The following is a 19,080-nucleotide window of genomic DNA, read 5'->3' as shown; positions in this document are numbered from 1 at the left end:
TTTGTTAAACGCTTACCATGTGCATGATACAGTACTAAGCTCTGGGGTGGATACAAGAAAATCAGGTTGGACCAAGTCCCCCCACATGGGGCTCACAGTCTCAATCCCCATTTTCCAGATAAGGTAACTGAGGCCCAAAGAAGTGAAATGACTTGCCCAAGGTCACACAGCAGACAAGTGGCTGAGCCGGAAATAGAACCCATGACCTTATGACTCCCAGCCCAGTGCTCTACCCATTACACCACAATGCTTCTCTAACCGCTCTCATGCTACTGGTTTTAACTGCGAGGACAGGAGAGGACCCTCAGGCAACATCAGCAAAACTATGGACCAAAACTATGTTGGATCAGTGGGCTATCAGTCCCACTACCTGTCTCATGTTGGTCTAGGACTCTGCATCACTTAAAACATGCAAACCAACTTGGAAGTGGAAATTTGAGAGGACGGGGAGGAAGAAGTTGAGAAGGAGGGAAAGAAAGGAGAGTGAAAGAAGGGAAGTAAGAGTTGCGAAAGTAGGAGTAGCTCTCTTACCAGAGCCATCTGTCCACCCCACCTCAGCCTCATCTTGTGCTCCACGGGACCACATAAGTTATGAAGCTTCCAGAGCTCCAGGATTCCAATTCACTCCATTCCTTTTCTCATTGAGAGACCCCCATCTAGGCTCCTGCTTCGAAGACCCCAGTCCCCACAGCACCAACGAGAACTCGCTCTAGACTGTCAGCTCACTATGGGCAGGGAACTAGTCTGCTAATTCTGTTGCGCTGTACTCTCCCAAGCACTTAGTACAGTGCTCTGCACATAGAAAGCGCTCAATAAATATCATAGATTGACTCCAGCCCAGCTGGCAGGGGGAGAGAGGGAAGCAACAATTTTGCCTCCTATTCTGAATTTTTCCACATGCAAGGTAGTTATGCTGCTCTTCCAGCCTGAAAACCTGTGGGGACCTATGGGCTCTGCCTCCCCGTGTCATGTTGGCAGGACCCAACTACTCCCCTATTGTCATGCTCCAGGTGGGGTAACAGGAGCCTATTTTCCCAGTTCTGCCCAGGACAATAATAGCCCCAACATTCCTCCAGGAAATGACAGTAAAGAAGGGGATGGAGAAGAGTTCCTAGCTGCATTTGTGTCTGCCGGTTTAGGTCTGTTTCTGAGAGCATTTGAAACTGGGTGTATGATCGACTACATTTCCCTCATCTCATCCTTCTCTGGTCCCAGGCCCCGTTCTATTTTCTTTTCTTTGTCCCCCCCCCCTTCCCCCTCTGTCCCCTCCTTATCTTTTTCTGTCTTTCCTTCACTTCCTCTTTTTCCTTCAAATAATAATAATAATTATAGTATTTGTTAAGCGCCTATTATGTGCCAAGCACTGTTCTAAACACTGGAGTAGATACAAGGTAATCATGTTTTTGTGGGGCTCCCAGTCTTCATCACCATTTTCCAGATGAGGTACCTGAGGCTCAGAGAAGTTGTGACTTGCTGAAGGTCGCACAGCAGACAGGTGGTGGAGCCAGGATTAGAACACACATCCTCTGGCTCCCAAGCCCGTGTTTTTGCCACTAAGCTACGCTGCTTTTCTGTCTGGCAATTCATTTATCTGAATTTTCTGTCTCTTTAGCCTTGGTACTAGAAGCTCCACTTTCTGTGTCTGAGCTTTGAAAAATACATTCACGGTATCTTTATACGATCTGAGGCACACAAGTGGGAACGTGGTTACCCTGTTAGAAATTTTACAAAACCTCATGCTAAAAGAAACATGTTGTTATACTTATAAGGTGCATATGTTTTAAATGCAGTAAGCTTCTGCATTCTGTGACATTCATTCATGCCAACCATAACAACTAAAAATGGGCATTTTAAATTCGATTCATAGCACTAGACATATGTGATTTATTTCTTCTGTGTTTTATTCGTTTATTGGTACAGGCGTACTGATGTTACCTCAAAGTGGAAGCAGAGTAGAATCTGTGTTGTAATACTGTATATGGTAGAAAGGAAAGCAAAGGGGTACATTGTAAAAGGAGTGGGGTTTCTCATAGCTAGAGACAGCTCAGATCAATAAAATCCCTTCTAAACCTCTTCTTCTCATTTTCTTCCCTTGGTGGCAACAGTGAGTTTTGGTAGGGGATTTTAGTTGGGAATTCCTGCACCATCCCTAGCATTCCATGTAAATTACTCCCTAGTGACCTAAAAGAACCGGTGCAACTTTCAGAGATGCCTAACTTCCAGCTAGGGAATATCCGGACACTGGCTCAACAGGTAGTATTAGTTTGTATCCAGGAAACCTTCACACGATGTTATCTAGTAACATTTCTCCACCCCTAGAGAAGTTCCCATCTCCTTTTTCTCTTCCTCTCCTCCTAATCTCCCCATCCCTTTTCTCCTCTTAAATTTTTCCTATAACTCACTACGTTGCTACCTCCCTTTTGCCCTCCTCCAAAGTCCCTTCACCACATAACAACAATAGTAATAAGTATTTGTAAAGCACTTACTATGTGTCAAGCATTGTTCTAAGCCCTGGGGGAGATACAAGTGAATCACATTGGAAACTTTCCCTATTCCACATGGGGCTCACCATCTAAGTTGGAGGTTGAAGAGGTATTGAATCCCTTTTTTACAGATGAGGAAACTGAGGCTCAGAGAAGTTGTGACTTGCCCAAGATCACACAACAGGCAAGTGGCAGAGCTGGAATTAGAACCCAGGTCCTCTGACTCCCAGGCCCATGCTCTTTCCAGTAGGCAAAGCCACTTCTCCACATCCCTCTGCTTCCCTGATTTCCTCCCTGGAACTCTCTTTTGGAAGCAGCGTGGCTCAGTGGAAAGAGCACGGGCTTTGGAGTCAGAGGTCATGAGTTCGAATCCCAGCTCTGCCGCTTGTCAGCTGTGTGACTGTGGGCAACTCACTTAACTTCTCTGGGCCTCAGTTACCTCATCTGTAAAATGGGGATTAAGACTGTGAGCCCCATGTGGGACAACCTGATTCCCCTTTGTCTACCCCAGCGCTTAGAACAGTGCTCTGCACATAGTAAGCGCTTAACAAATACCAACATTATTATTATTATTATTATTATTATTTTGGAAGCCCCCCTCTTTCAGATCTTCCCACTCCTCTCCAGGATCCCCTTCTAGTATCCTTCCCCCGACATTCCTGCATCACGGTTTGTCCTGCTTCTCCTCCAACTCCCTTTCCTTCCTTCCTACGGGTCTACCATTCCTGGGTCCTGTGCCACTTCTCCTCCCTTCAGCATCTTCCCCCACTTGCCTCGTGCATAAACAAATAAATAGAATGAAGTTTTAGGGCTATAGATTACTACCCTAAACCCTTCATCGGCTGGGCCTATTTAACTGCTGTGATTGCCTGCTATCCCCCACCCCCCTGCATTCCATTTGTGCCCTCCACTGTCATTAGACAAGTTCCACTGTTGTCACCTGTGTATGGTGGCCGTTTGCCACTCCTCAGCTTTTATGCATGAAAATCGGAAGGAATATGTTCACTGGGGAAGTCTTGTTCTGAAGAACAGATTTATCGATGCACTGTACTAAACTTTATGAAAGCTAACCATGCTATTTTCAATGTCTTTGGAAAAAAGAAAAAACATCCATCTTATGATTGAGCATGGCTTTCTGAGTCATTAGAACAGCTACTTGTCTCCTTGTCTCTATGCCCAAATTGTCTTTTTAAGCCAATTTTAAAACATAAAAAATCCAGAATCTTTCCTTTCACCAGGAAAATAATATTTAGTTTGCCACTTCCTTCCTAGAGTTTCCATTGTAGTGTTCTCTGCAACAGTTCCATGGGATTTCCCCCCCACCCACCCCCCATTCTAGAAAGCCAAAATCTGACATTTAAATGAATGTTGTACCTTAATACCTACTGAAAATGATGGAAAAATGCAACAAAACCGCTTCCTAAAGGTGAAAGAGAATCTTAATAATTCTGAGTGTTCATTTCTCCTTTTAGTTTTTTCTACTATAAGCAAAGCTATGTGTTTGTCTGTGATTGGAAACGCAATGGAAGTAAAATTAAATGCAAGTTAGGAGGTGGATTGCATCTATTAACATTAAGCCAGCTATGTAGGATTTAAAGGAGTGTTTTGAGTAAGTGAATGCATCTGTTAAGTGCTCATTTTGGAGGTTTAAGACTATAGGCTAACTTTGGATGTAGTTAGTGGGCTTCTAGAATGCTTGGTTCCCATGCTAAACAGAAATCATATGTGGACATCATGTGAGCAGTATAGTATTTGAAAATCTCCTTAAAAATGGTTTTGGAAGACACCAGAGGAAAAGTTATTAAAGGTTTTCCCCTCCCCCTTCTCCACTCCTCCCTCCTTTTCTGAACTAGAAATTCAAGGCTAAGTAACACGGAAACCATTTGAAAGGAGAGAAGAGCAGGAAACATGTTCATGTTCATTCATTCAATAGTATTTATTGAGCGCTTACTATGTGCAGAGCACTGTACTAAGCGCTTGGAATGAACAAGTCGGCAACAGATAGAGACAGTCCCTGCCGTTTGACAGGCTTACGGTCTAATCGGGGGAGACAGACAGACAAGAACAATGGCAATAAATAGAGTCAAGGGGAAGAATATCTCGTAAAAACAATGGCAACTAAATAGAATCAATGCGATGTACATTTCATTAACAAAATAAATAGGGTAATGAAAATATATACAGTTGAGCAGACGAGTACAGTGCTGAGGGGATGGGAAGGGAGAGGGGGAGGAGCAGAGGGAAATGGGGGGAAAAGAGGGTTAAGCTGCGGAGAGGTGAAGGGGGGGCGGTAGAGGGAGTAGAGGGGGAAGGGGAGCTCAGTCTGGGAAGGCCTCTTGGAGGAGGTGAGTTTTAAGTAGGGTTTTGAAGAGGGGAAGAGAATCAGTTTGGCGGAGGTGAGGAGGGAGGGCATTCCAGGACCGCGGGAGGATGTGGCCCGGGGGTCGACGGCGGGATAGGCGAGACCGAGGGATGGTGAGGAGATGGGCGGCGGAGGAGCGGAGCGTGCGGGGTGGGTGGTAGAAAGAGAGAAGGGAGGAGAGGTAGGAAGGGCCAAGGTGATGGAGAGCCTTGAAGCCTAGAATGAGGAGTTTTTGTTTGGAGCGGAGGTTGATAGGCAACCGCTGGAGGTGTTTAAGAAGGGGAGTGACATGCCCAGAGCCTTTCTGCAGGAAGATGAGCCAGGCAGCAGAGTGAAGACTAGACTGGAGCGGGGCGAGAGAGGAGGAAGGGAGATCAGAGAGAAGGCTGACACAGTAGTTTAGCCAGGATATAACGAGAGCCCGTAGCGGTAAGGTAGCCGTTTGGGTGGAGAGGAAAGGGCGGATCTTGGCGAAATTGTAAAGGTGAAACCGGCAGGTCTCGGTAACGGATAGGATGTGTGGGGTGAACGAGAGAGACGAGTCAAGGATGACACCGAGATCGCGGGCCCGAGAGACGGGAAGGATGGTCGTGCCATCCACGGTGATAGGGAAGTCTGGGAGAGGACCGGGCTTGGGAGGGAAGATGAGGAGCTCAGTCTTGCTCATGTTGTGTATGAGAGTACACAAAACCTCAAATAGTGGAGAGAGAAGCACTCATAAATTTGAAAGTGTAAGCAGAGGTTTTTTCTTCTATAACTAATGCTATGTTTGTGTAGAATTTCTAGTGGCCCAGTTAGATAAGATTTACTTTTATGAATTCATTCAATAGTATTTATTGAGCGCTTACTATGTGCAGAGCACTGTACTAAGCGCTTGGAATGTACAAATTGGTAACAGATAGAGACAGTCCCTGCCCTTTGACGGGCTTACAGTCTAATCAGGGGAGACGGACAGACAAGAACAATAGCAATAAATAGAATCAAGGGGAAGAACATCTCATTAAAACAATAGCAAATAAATAGAATCAAGGTGATGTACATCTCATTAACAAAATAAATAGGGTAATGAAGATATATACAGTTGAGTGGACGAGTACAGTGCTGAGGGGATGGGACGGGAGAGGGGGAGGAGCAAAGGGAAAGGGGGGAAGAGAGGGCTTAGCTGAGGAGAGGTGAAGGGGGGGTAGAGGGGGAGCAGAGGGAGCAGAGGGAAAAGGGGAGCTCAGTCTGGGAAGGCCTCTTGGAGGAGGTGAGCTTTAAGTAGGGTTTTGAAGAGGGGAAGAGAATTAGTTTGGTGGAGGTGAGGAGGGAGGGCGTTCCAGGACTGTGGGAGGACGTGGCCCAGAGGTCGACGGCGGAATAGGCGGGAACGGGGGACAGTGAGGAGGTGGGCAGCAGAGGAGTGGAGCATGCGGGGTGGGCAGTGGAAAGAGATAAGGGAGGAGAGGTAAGAGAGGGCAAGGTGATGGAGAGCCTTGAAGGCTAGAGTGAGAAGTTTTTGTTTTGTGCGGAGGTTGATAGGCAACCACTGGAGGTTTTTAAGAAGGGGAGTGACATGCCCAGAGCATTTCTGCAGGAAGATGAGCCGGGCAGTGGAGTGAAGAATAGACTGGAGCGGGGAGAGAGAGGAGGAAGGGAGATTAGAGAGCAGGCTGACACAGTAATCTAGCTGGGATATTATGAGAGTCTGTAACGGTAAAATAGCCATTTGGGTAGAGAGGAAAGGGCGGATCTTGACGATATTATAAAGGTGAGACCGGCAGGTTTTGGTGATGGATCGGATGTGTGGCGTGAACGAGAGAGATGAGTCAAAGATGACACCAAGGTTGCGGGCCTGAGAGACGGGAAGGATGGTCATACCGTCCATGGTGATAGGGAAGTCAGGAAGAGGACCAGGCTTGGGAGGGAAGATGAGGAGCTCAGTTTTGGTCCTGTTGAGTTTTAGGTGGCGGGCAGACATCCAGGGAGAGACGTCTTGGAGGCAGGAGGAGATACGAGCCTGCAGGGAGGGGGAGAGCACAGGGGCAGAGATGTAGATCTGTGTGTCATCTGCACAGAGATGATAGTTGAAGCCGTGAGAGCGGATGAGTTCGCCGAGGGCGTGAGTGTAGATGGAGAACAGAAGAGGGCCAAGAACTGACCCTTGAGGAACCCCTACAGTTAGAGGATGGGAGGGGGAGGAGGAGCCTGTGAAGGAGACCGAGAATGACCGGCCAGAGAGATAAGAGGAGAACCAGGAGAGGACAGAGTCCGTGAAGCCAAGGTGAGATAAGGTGTGGAGGATCTTAAGGGATTTTATTTAAAAATACTTATTTTGTGCTAAAGAGAAACAAACAAAAATAACTCGGAGAGGTATTAAGGAATCTTTTTGTTGTCTGTTGATCCCTGCCCGCCTGTGCCACCATTAACTAAAGGTCCTCTTGCTAAACTCTGACATGCCAGAGACATTCTTACTTGTGGAGAACAAATAGTATGGAAGTTGCACTTAATAGTTGCTCCTATAAGGGACCTGGGTGGACAAGGTGTATAGTTTCACAAACATGTTTGAGTCATGGTTTGATATTTAAATATTGTATTTATAAAATTCTGTTTTCACTTTAAGGAGAAAAGGCTGTATAATGTGGGTCAGTGGCAGTTCGTGTTGGATGTGAACAGAGCACTGTTCTTTAAAGGCACCCGTTGTTCATTCTTGACCCTAGGCACATAAATTGTTAACAAGACACTCTTAGCAGCCTCTCTATCTGAGTGGTAGGAGAACTTGCCTGCACTTGAGGAGACCGCTAATCTACTGCTGTCTCACAGTCCCCTAGATTGTGAGTTCCATGTGTCACAGGGACTGTATCTGATCTGATTATCTTGTATCAACCCCAGTTCTTGGCACCCAGAAAGACTTAACAAATCCCATAATTTTTATGAGTAAATCACTTAGTGTCTCAATTTTTCCTTCTAATAAGTGGGAAAGGTCAAGGCTCAACACATCCACTGATGTGCTTGTCAGGGAAAAATCGCTGTTGGGAAAATGATAATCTTGGTGTGTAATTAGCAAACATAGCAATGGAGACAGAGAGGCATCAGTATCAAGTAAACAGTAACCCAAACGGCACCAGTAGAGAGAGACCGACCTTCTTAGCAGTAACTAGTATGTATGACTGGAACGAAGCAACATCTGTTGAACCCTGAGATTAATATTTTATCTCCACCTATTGGAAGCGTAAATGTAAAAATATATCAGGTGTATAGCTGTCATGTAGTAAGAATAATGGTATTTAATAAATGTCTAGTCTACCTGTCTACCTGCTTGGGAAGATTACATGAAAACCCCAAAACACAGTCCCTGTCCAGGAGTTTACACTCTCTCAGGTGAGAGACATATGAAAATATTTGCAGTTGATTTTACATAAATGCAAGAGGTGGCTGTTGAGTTGATAAGCCTTAGGAATTATTCAGGGAAATCTGAGCATATGAACTTGTTTAGCAGGAGCATTCCAAATTTTTGTAGGTGGTCCCTTGTGAGTCGTATATCAATGTCTTGGAGAAACTGCTCAGTTTACACTTGGACTTCCATGTCTGAGCTAGAGAGTGCTCATTTTGGATCCCATAGCATTCTGGGACAAGGCATTTGATTGAGCGCTAGAGTCCTGATCTTTAACAAAAATAAGACAGTTGGCTTAGGTAGAAATTTTTGTAAGCCTATGATTTGAGAATTGGGATATTTTCTTAGCTAAATTAGATGGTGTGGCATCAACCAAATGTGGAAAACCCAAAGTGAGTATTTGTTGATATGAATGACTGTCCCCAAATTCCTGACTTCCTGATTGTCCACCTGCATCTGCCAAGTCAACATAAGGTTTGAATTAGCATTAACTGGTCCATAAGGCATATTTCTGTATATGTGAGTTCTTTATGGTATCTGTTAAGCACTTACTATGTGTCAGGCACTGTACTAAGCACTGTGGTAGATATAAGATAGGTTGGACATATTCCCTGTCCTACATGGGGTTTACAATCGTAATCCCCATTTTACAGATGAAGTAACTGAGTCATAGAGAAGTTAAGTGACATGCCCAAGGTCACTCAGCAGACAAGCTACGGAGCCAGGATTAGAACCCCGGTCTGTGCTCTATGTACTAGAACACTGTTTCTCCCATGTTTTGGTCTTTTGAATGAATCTCTTCCATTTCAAATGAAGTTTTGAATGCCCATATCTTAGCTACTTTTCAATACCCATTGGATAGCTATGAAAGAGGATGTTAGAGAAGCCCACTGGGATCGGTTCACTTTCAGAGAAGATCGTTCGGAAGTATGATTTGATGCTTAATCCTTTTCAAGATTGGAGTAGATAAGAATGGCCAAATTAAGTTGGTGGTCGAGAGTTCCTATTAACAGTCAACAAAAATGTATACTTGTATAAAGATCACTTGCCAAAGTTCTATACAATTCAAGGTTTCATATACAGTAGAAATCTTACCCCAGCATTTGCAACTATAGTTGCATATAACATGCTGTTAGTTTTTTTCATTGAAAGTAATAATTCTCACAAAAATGACTTTGAATCAGATTGAGCCAGGGTCATAAGACAAGCAAAAACCTCAAATTCAACACACTTCCATTAAATTTGTATGGAAGTGTCGTTTTTGATATTTTTCTAGACAGACACTAGAGGCAGTTTGTCTCCTTAATCTGTGAAAGACTGCATCCTTCATTTAAAAATAAGTTTGTTTGGGGAGTTTAAAATAAGCCAATCATTTGGGTCCTCCCATGGTTAGAGAATATTCTTCAGAGACTGTTTCATAAAATAACAAATAATCACTGGAATGGACACTGTGATCAATTTCAGATACTTTGGTTATTATATTCAGAGGCATTGAGTCATATAAAATAGATTCTGCTTAACTCAGTGAACTAAAAATAATATGCCATATGCCTGTAACAGAAGTTTTAAACGTATTTTCCAAATAAGATGATGGTGGCATGAAACAAAAATTAATGGTGTGACTCAATCAGGTCACAGCATTTAAAATATAATTGTAGCTTAGCTGCCGTTATAAAATGACAAAGTTTTAACTTGTTTGTATTTGCCTTATCTATTAAGACATAGCAGCGGAAGGAGCTCATATTCAATTCTTGGCTAATTTACATCCTGATCAATTATTTACAAGTGATGTAAGGAAATTGTACTTTCTATCAAGGATGGTAAACCTTAATGTTTCATTCCTGACATTCCAGAAATGCAAATATCAGATTATGTTGAGGCATGTGTGAAAAAAGTCTAAAATTGAATTTTTCTCCCTAAAGAATTACTAAGGATTAGTGCCAGAGGGACAGTTAAGTGTGATCTAATCATGGGCGACTGACCACTTGTGGGCACTCTTGTTGGGTTTTTATTCTATCTACCCCAGCACTTAGAACAGTGCTTGGCACATAGTAAGCGCTTAACAAATACTATAATCATTATTATTAAGTATTATTATTACTATTAGCACTGGAAGAACCAATTGGCACTGCTTAAAATCAGTTTCAAGTAAACAGCAAATTTGAAATACCTTCATTTGATTCCCTCTGCATTACTAATGAATGGTACACAACATTTTTTTAATATGGTGTTTAAGAGCTTCCTATGTGCCAGGGATTGTACCAAGCGCTGGGGTAGATTCAAGACAGTTGGGTTGGACAGGGTTGGACAGAGTCCCTATTCCACATTGGGTTCACAGTCTTAATCCCCATTTTACAAATGAGGTAGTTGAGGCACAGAGAAGTTAGGTGACTTGCCCAAGGTCACACAGCAGACAAGTGACAGCTGGGGTTAGAACCCACATCCTTCTGATTCCTAGGCTTGTGTTCTTTCCACTAGACCTTGCTACATTCCCAGCAGAGCCACATGCTAATGATGTTTCCCCATTCTTCCACCTTGTTCTATCCAATCTGTGTTTTGGAAGGCATGCCTTTACTTAAATTGGGCCGGGGTTTTATGAGTTCAGAGTTTTGGCACCTCAGATTTACCATTTCAGTTTTGTGTAAAAATATGTCTTTTATATTTGTAAACATTGTGAAGTTATAAATGTACAGCCCTCTTAAAGTTCTATCCTGGTAGGCTATTCTTTCAAAATAATTATTATGGTATTCACAGTCATCACAAATTTATAATATAAAATTTATATAGAGAGAGAGCGCTGTATCAGAGCACTTGGACCCCCGATTGATTGCAAATTAAGACTGAAATGATCCTGATGGAGGATTTGGAAATTAGCTGAAAATGCCTGCTGGATAAGGTGCTTGTTTTTACAGGAGGAAGGATGGGGAGAGGGGAGAGGCCTGTGCCAAGGGATGGAGATGGAATGGGCATAGAGGGTGGGAGAGGCAAAGTAAGGAATAGGCAGTCGGTGGAGAGCCTTAAATCCAACCGTCAGGGGTTTCTGGTGATGGGAGAGATGGGTTCTTAATTGAAAGGAAGCCCATGAACATTTTCTAGCCACGGGAGGAGGATTTGGATCAGAGTAGTGGCCGTTCACTCAGCTTTGATGTCTTCCTCCAGTTTATCCCCTTCTTAATTCCAGGGTATTAATGCCATCTGCAAACTTGAAGATTTCATTGCTCAGTCATTTATGAAGACATTTAATAATTTTCCAGAGAAAAATAAAACCAAACAAAAACAAGAAAGCTGTGTATGTGTGCCTTAGACTGTACAATACTCCCTCTTTAATGCCTATAGCTACATTCTTAAGAGAGTTCATTATTAGGGAGATTGACATTTGCCATCTTGTTTCAATAGGAAATTAAGACATCTATTATGAACCCTACCATCAGGTTTTTCATTTCCTGTTAAAAGCATGCCTTAATACTACTGAATGAATGGCGTTTTTGCCCATATGGATATCAAAGTGCTGTATGTCAAAATATAGAATTATTGTTTAAAGCAAAAGCAATCTCCTTGAAAACCCTCAGATGATACAAAAACCACGTATTTATCGGTACTTGAGGTTTTCCCCACCTATCTGAAGTTGACTATTCTAAAGGCAATTTCAGAAACTACATAGAGTAGCCCTTGGCAACAAAACCACAATACTTCACAAATTTTGCCCTCTTCAGCCAAACAGATCATATGCAAACTAAAATGTTTGTTAATTTGGTTTTAAATTAAATCATTCATGGGTGAAACTGGCATTTGCGTGGGACCAGTGAAGTCTCCTAAAAGATGGAGAGGATCCTATATTAATTTTGTTCAGCAATAGCATAGGTGTATTCAATAGATTTTAAAGCATTTAAAGCCAAACATTTGAACACGTTTCTAGTGAAGTGACTGTTATAAATTTTTGGCACCCTTCCACAGGCTACCACTGACACTCATTTTTCTTCCTTGTCTCATTTCTACATGACAGTTTATAAACGAGTCTGCTGACTTGCCTTTTCCAGGTATTGCAGGGTGCGCAGTTGATAGCGGTTGCCTCGACCGATCCTGCTTCAGGAGGAGTTGATGGATCGCCCCTCCAAGGAAGTGATATCCAGGTCCAGTACGTCCAACTGGCTCCGGTGACTGACCACTCCACCGCTACCCAAGTATGTCTTTTCCCATTTGAGAGAGAATAAATTTAAATGTATGTGAATCATTCAAGCAAAACGCACCCTAGAGAAACTGGATTTGAATCTGCAGCATTCCGTCTCATTCTCTCCTTGGTAAAGAGACATAAAAGACAGATACATTACCATTGCCACAAAGGCTTGTGTTCCCCATTTGGGTCTTGGAAACCTTTTTCTTTCACAAATAATGTAAATATGTATTGGCCATTTCCTGATGAAGAGTTAACTCTCCACAGCTTCTCAATACTTAGTAAGAATAAAGGGATTAGGTCAGCATTAGGTTATGCTATTTTTAAGTGGCTCTTCAAGGAAGATTTGCCTAGTGTGTTGTAAGTGTGCTAACTGTATAAATGTCTCAGTATGATTATTGGCATTCATTAAGGCCACTCTAGGTGAAAAACACTGTACTAAGTACTAGGTCCAATAGCCAGTCCTTTCCTACAAGTATCTCACCACCTAAGCGAAGAAAGACAGACATTCGTAACAAGAAGGATAATACACAGACAATTAAAACAATTCCAATTCCAGAATCCCCAAATAGTCTGTTCTTCTATAAATGTGGGGTTGTGTTCATTAAGAACTTCAAGTTCTAGAAAACTCATATCTTGGCTATGCTACAGGCACGCACAAAACCATTTCTTCTGTCACCAGCTCATGGAGAGAAGAATGTTCTTTAATGACATCCTTTCCAAAACACGCAGTGAAGAGACACATTATAAAATAACTTCATTTATCAACATTAAAATATGGAATTAAAACAGCACTTGTCAGGGGGAGTCCTCAGTGCTCCAGGCAATAGTTGGTGGTGATGACATCCCAGAATTCTAAAAGCGGGGATGGATGGCTTGCCTTCCTAGGTGGTTTGGAGTGAGCCTTGACCATCAAGTACCCTGTCTCCTCTTCTCCCTTGGAACTTCCCCGAATATGGAAATTGCCACATGGGGCCATTATTAAGAAGTTTGGTTTCTGGCAACCCAAAGAGAACCTCTTTTATAAACACTAGCAGGATTCTGGTTTAATAATGTAATTGGAATCTGTTCCTTGTATCATTAACATGCGTTACATGCATGAATGACCTCCACAGGCGAACAATTTATGTTTTCCCTTTATTCTCCCAGGAACTTTCTATAACTTTGCTAGAAATATATAAGCAGATATACTTTCACCATGATAATGGGATAAAAAAACTCTGCTTTTCTTCACCTCCTGTTCCAGAAGATGGAGAAAACAAAGCATTATGTGGAGCATAGTGATTGGGAGTGGAAGCCGTGAACCTATCTCAGGACATGTGTGCATTTTCCATCTGTTGCAAGCAGATTTATTAAGTTAAGCACATAGTGAGCTTGTTTTCTGTTGCCCATCTGGAAAACCATCACAAGTAAAATTCACAAGTTTCAAATGAAAAAAAGAATAATCTGGTTGCTGAATAACTGAAGAGCTCATGGACAATGCCCATCTGCAAACACTTGTAGGCCTATAGTGCAAGGGTAATTGACTGATCTCAAAATGACTTGGTCATCTGAACAGGGTTAGTTTGGGGAATTCTCTTGTGATTGTAATGACACCTCATTGACCAATGCTATAGCTGTGATTTTCCCTTCATCTAAAATCTCTACTTTGAGACATTTCATATTCTCTGAAATATTTAACACAAAGAAAAAAATTGGCATATTCAATCTTACTGCATCGTAAGTTGTTAGGGAAGTACACAAAACAAAGAAATTCAATCGTCCTGAGCTACTTCATAGAGTGATGTAATTTGGATTATACAATCTGTGGATCGTTTAATCTAAAAGAATTGTTTGGCTGATTTTCATGAGAATTTCCTGAAAGCCGTAATCAGCAAAATCAACTAAATTTAATACATAGTGATGGCATTTATTGAATTGAGTGCAAAAATATCTCTATGGGGCATGCTTTAAATACAGAAAAATGTTCAGAAACCCTATTCGTTGGCCCACGCAGGCTGAAGTAAATCAGTTGAGGCCAAAAAAGAGATGTGGGATTATTTTTTTTTAATTGTAAAATTGTAAAAACAAATAAGAACTACAGCCTTTAGTGATTTGAAGCGTTTGTTTTTTTTATGGTATTCGTTAAGCACTTACTGTTTGCCAGGCACTATACTAAACACTGGGATAGATACAAGCTTATCAGATTGGACACAGTCCATGTTCCACATGGACCTTACAGTCTTACCCCATTTTTATAGATGAGGTAATTGATGCAGAGAGAAGTTAAATGACATGCCCAGAGTCGCACAGCAGACAAATAACAGAGGCAGGATTAAAACCCAGATCCTTCTGACTCCCAGGCCCATTCTGAATCAGGCCACGCTGCTTCTCTTAGAAATTTCATCAGAATACTATTCATGGCTCTATAAAGGGAGAAAGGGATAGAGGTTATCCAAAGGAAATACTCAGCCCTATTTTCCTGTTACGGTTCCAGATATAGCACTAACCCATATTTTTGAGTCACAGACAGGAGAACACACTCCACCTCTTCCTTTAAATTAAGCATCACCCTGGCATAAGTATGGAATCTTGAAAGCTATAGGACACTTTTGGTATGTGTCTCCAAGATGCAAATGGGAGCAGAGTGGCTGTTTTCTTGCTTTTGTTCATGAAAATGAGTATCTGCCATAGGCAGACTCTTGATTTTCTTTTGATCAGGAAGATAAATAGGGGTGGAGACAAAGCAGGCTATGCTCAAAAGAATTTTTATACCATACAATTTTTGAAAATGTGCTATATAGGGTATAGGAGAATCAATAGTATTTACTGAGTGCTTACTTTTTGCAGAGGACTGAAACATGCCTGGGAGAGTACAACAGTTAGTAGGTATGATTTCTGCCCTCAAGGATTTTAAAATATCGTACAATCCGTACTAAAATAAATTACACGTACGGGAAGCAACAGAGTTTAAAAATATGCACTTAAGTGCTACTGTGGGAAAAGCGAGGATTCGAGTGCATTGATGTCTTGAAAGTGTTGAAGTGGCAATTGTGGGGAAAATGAGGAGGTAGAATAAAAGGATTAATCAGGAAAGGCCTCCTGGAAGAGATGCGATGTCAAGCCTCCTGGAGGCTTTGAAGGTGGAGAGATCAGTGGACTCCCAGGTTTGAAGCAGGAGGAAGGGAGAGAGCAAGAGGCCAATGCACGAGAGGCAGCAGCCATGTCTAATTCCTCCCTGTGCATTATTTCCCAGCATTTAGTACAGTGCTCTGTACACAGTAACTGTTAAATGCCAATATTACTATTAATGAAGAGAAACAAGGATGAGGCACAGTGAGTAGGTTGGCTTGAAAGAAGTGAAGTGGCGAGACAGGTGGTAGTGGGAAGGAGAAAGGATTAAAAGTGGGGGGAGATAGCTGATTAAGTGTCTTAAGCCATTGATTAGGAATTTCTGCTTGATGTGCAAAGGAATGGGCAACTATCGGAGGGTTTTGAGGAGAGGGGAGATTTGTCAAAGCAATGTTTTAGAAAACTGATATGGGCAGCAGAATAAAGTGGGGTGGGCAGGGTAAAGGTGGGAGGCTGGGAGATATGAGAGGAGGCTGATGCAGTATTTTAGATGAGATATGTGTTTGGACCAACATGGTGGCAATTTGGATGGAGAGAAAGGGTTAGAGTCTGGTTAGGTTGTGAAGACAGAACCAAATAGATATCGGTGACAGACTGAATATGTGACTGAAAGAGAGAATCAAAGGTAATGCCAGATTTTCTGTGCTCGTTGACGACTGTGATGAGAAAGTCAGGGGAAGGAGAGGGTTTGGGAGGGAAGATGGAGGGGTTCAGTTTTGTGCACATATACAAGTGAATAAAATACTGGGAGGAAATGTGTTCTACTGCATCACTGTCGTTAGAAACAGTTTAAAAATGGCAAAGAAAAATGTCTTCTTTTTTCCCCCCGTTTTCTTCCCATTTGTGCACATAGTATGAAAGAGAATACCTTTCTGCCCCAACTCTATCCAAATGCCTTTTCATTCTAGCTCTGACTGATATACTTAAAATGTAAAGAGAACTGATCTTTTAGGTTTTCCATTTAATTATCTGCCACCCTAACCACAGCTCTTAAAACAGTTCCATAAATTGGAAGAGCATTTCGGAGAGCATCTGCTGTTCACTCCCTTATCTCCTCTCACCTATCTGATGTGCCAGAGCTGGTATTTTACTAATTCCTTCCAGAAGCACGTGCATCTGTTTCCCACATGATTGGCAGCATAGAAAGACACTTTCTAGGGCACTGAGTTAAGTTTTAATACTGTGGTTAACCACACAGATTTATACAACACTAAGATAAACTGAAAAGAAATATACATAATGGGAGAATAAACTATTTTTTTAAAAAATGATACAGAGGAAAAATAAACTAGCTTTATGTTAAGCATAATGGAAATTAAGAATCCCTAAACTTATTAACGGTCATATCTGCAAATTTCCCAGGACACAGGATTTAAATTACCAATTGTTTCCCACATCATTTGAAGATTAGTCATTCCTTGCACTGAATTAGTGATGACTTCAAGGGTCACTATGACAAGGCCAGAAAATACAGTTTATCAACGTTCTTTAGGACAGACTTACATTTCAGCATATTTTAAGTTCTGAACATCTAACAACATATAAAATCCAGAGATATGTCATGTCCTAACTGCTGCCCTACACCAGGATTTATAAACAGACACTACATCCAATTACTGCAAGGATAATCCTAGCTCTGCCAATTGCTTGCTGTGTGACCCTGGGCAAGTCACTTAACTTATCTGTGCCTCATTTATCCTGTTCTCCCTCCTATTTAGACCGTGAGCCCATGTTGGGGGGGGACCGGGCCCAACCTAATTAACTTGTATATACCCCTACGCTTAGAACAGTGTTTGACACATAGAAAATGCTCAGCAAATACAATTATAAAAAGTTGAAGGCTATAAGGTGCTCAATAGATACAATCGATTGACTGAGATTAATTGATTACAGAATGTTCCTTCAACTTCTTTGGGATGAGTGAAACATATGTTTGGCTGGATGGATTTAGTCTTTTGTTTCATCAGTGTTCTATTAAAGAAATACAAATTTACGACTTTTCCCGCTTCTTTTAGAGCACCGATTCCCTTCAATCAACTATCCAGCCAGAAATGCAGATTGAACATGGAGCAATCCAGATCCAGTAATCAAGATCCTCTGCGACGGGAATGGGGACTTTGTGCATATCCATATTAGTTGCCAGCAACTAATATCATAAGCTATAGCAGCCGATGCTGAGAAACGAGAAAGGAAGTGACCGCCAGTCCTATCGCATTTGGTCTCCTGTAAATGAACCTTTTCCAGACTCACAGTGCCCTCTTGGGTGAAGACATGGGAGCTAACAAGACAGTTGAAGGTTGGCCAAACATACTGGCACCCCAAACCACATGCAGTAAATTCGAGAGCTGTGTGACACTAGCTTTCTCTGACCAGACGTGTTGTATCCCTATTTTAATGCTCATTTTCCTCTTTCCCCTCTTACACACCTATTCAATCATGGACATATCCTGTCACACACACCCTCCTTCTGCCTTACATTTCCTCATTCTTATTTTTACTCCTATCCCCATTTCCCTGCCTCCCCCACCCCCGACACTCACACACTATTTCTGACTTACATTCACGGCTTTTGCGCACACAGCACGCAGATGCCCTCGGTGCACACTCATGCCTTCAGGAACTTGCTTTTTCTCTCCCTCTCCAACCCGTGCATCATCTCCCTTTCAGGCCCTGACTCAGCTCCCAGCTCAGCTTGCTGACAGTGCCACCAGATTAGCTCCGAAACCGCAGTGGGTCTTCCTGAAACCCAGATTGCCGGCACATTAGACACTCCTATTCAGCATCTCCAACCCCAGTGTGAACAGGGCAGAACAGTTTATTTTAAAGCCTGGTCTTGGGCTGCCGATCCCCAGCCTAACTGTTAAAGAGCCACAGGAGGCTGTCAAACAGCCATCTGACCTCCCCTGACTTAGGTCCTTTTTTAGCTCATTTAAAGAGAAAATCATTTGCTTCAGGAAAAAAGAACTTCTTCTCGGTAAACCAAAACTGAAATAGATTTACATCCCCTTACAGAACTCCTTTTTTGTGTGTGAGTCACACACTGTTGTCTTTAGATCAATGGAAGCACACCGCAAGATGCTTTATTACACATAGAAAAATCAAGAACTAAAGATGTTTTTCACTGTTTAAACAGGTTTTTTTTTTAATTCGGTGTTTATAACAAAAAAGAAAATATTGAAAAAAGTGGAAGTATTCAAAGCCTTTTGCTAGTGTTTTCGGTTCAGTGTAATAAATAGGTATTTGAAAATGACTACTTACAATTTTGGTTGAATTGTCGCTAAACTACTTTTTTAAGAGAAAATGTTATTGGAAGCTGTAATTATGCATTTCTAAGGAAATAAATGGGTATTTATGAACTCTGAAGTTTTTTGCTGTCTTAGGGAGAAAGTTCATATTGAAATATTTGTCTGTATTTGTAGACCAGGCTAAGGGTCCCATCGATAGGTTGACCTGGAGAGGGAGCTGGGGTGAGAGGAAATTGGAGAATACCAGCCCAGGGATTCTTGGATGGGATGAAGGGCAGGAGAAGAAGAAGTCTTCAATTTGGTTGGGGGCTCGATCCACCTGGGACCTGGGATGG

The 19,080-nt window shown here is 42.2% G+C and overlaps 1 protein-coding gene across 4 annotated transcripts in view; it reads left to right on the top strand.

Moving 5' to 3' along the window:
• LOC100076573 (BTG3 associated nuclear protein) overlaps positions 1-18,856 on the top strand; it is a 207,415-nt gene extending 188,559 nt beyond the window's left edge. For all 4 annotated transcript variants that reach the window (XM_029076241.2, XM_029076242.2, XM_007672742.3 and 1 more), the window contains 2 exons: positions 12,256-12,399; positions 17,516-18,856. In XM_029076241.2, coding sequence (XP_028932074.1) covers positions 12,256-12,399; positions 17,516-17,587 — 216 coding nt within the window. In that variant the 3' untranslated portion in view covers positions 17,588-18,856. The remainder of the gene's footprint in view (positions 1-12,255; positions 12,400-17,515) is intronic.
• The last annotated feature ends 224 nt before the right edge of the window (positions 18,857-19,080 follow it).

This window comes from Ornithorhynchus anatinus, chromosome 11 (assembly GCF_004115215.2).
Source record: "Ornithorhynchus anatinus isolate Pmale09 chromosome 11, mOrnAna1.pri.v4, whole genome shotgun sequence".
NCBI classification, from domain to species: Eukaryota; Metazoa; Chordata; class Mammalia; order Monotremata; family Ornithorhynchidae; genus Ornithorhynchus; species Ornithorhynchus anatinus.
This window is presented reverse-complemented; position numbering and strand designations above follow the sequence as displayed.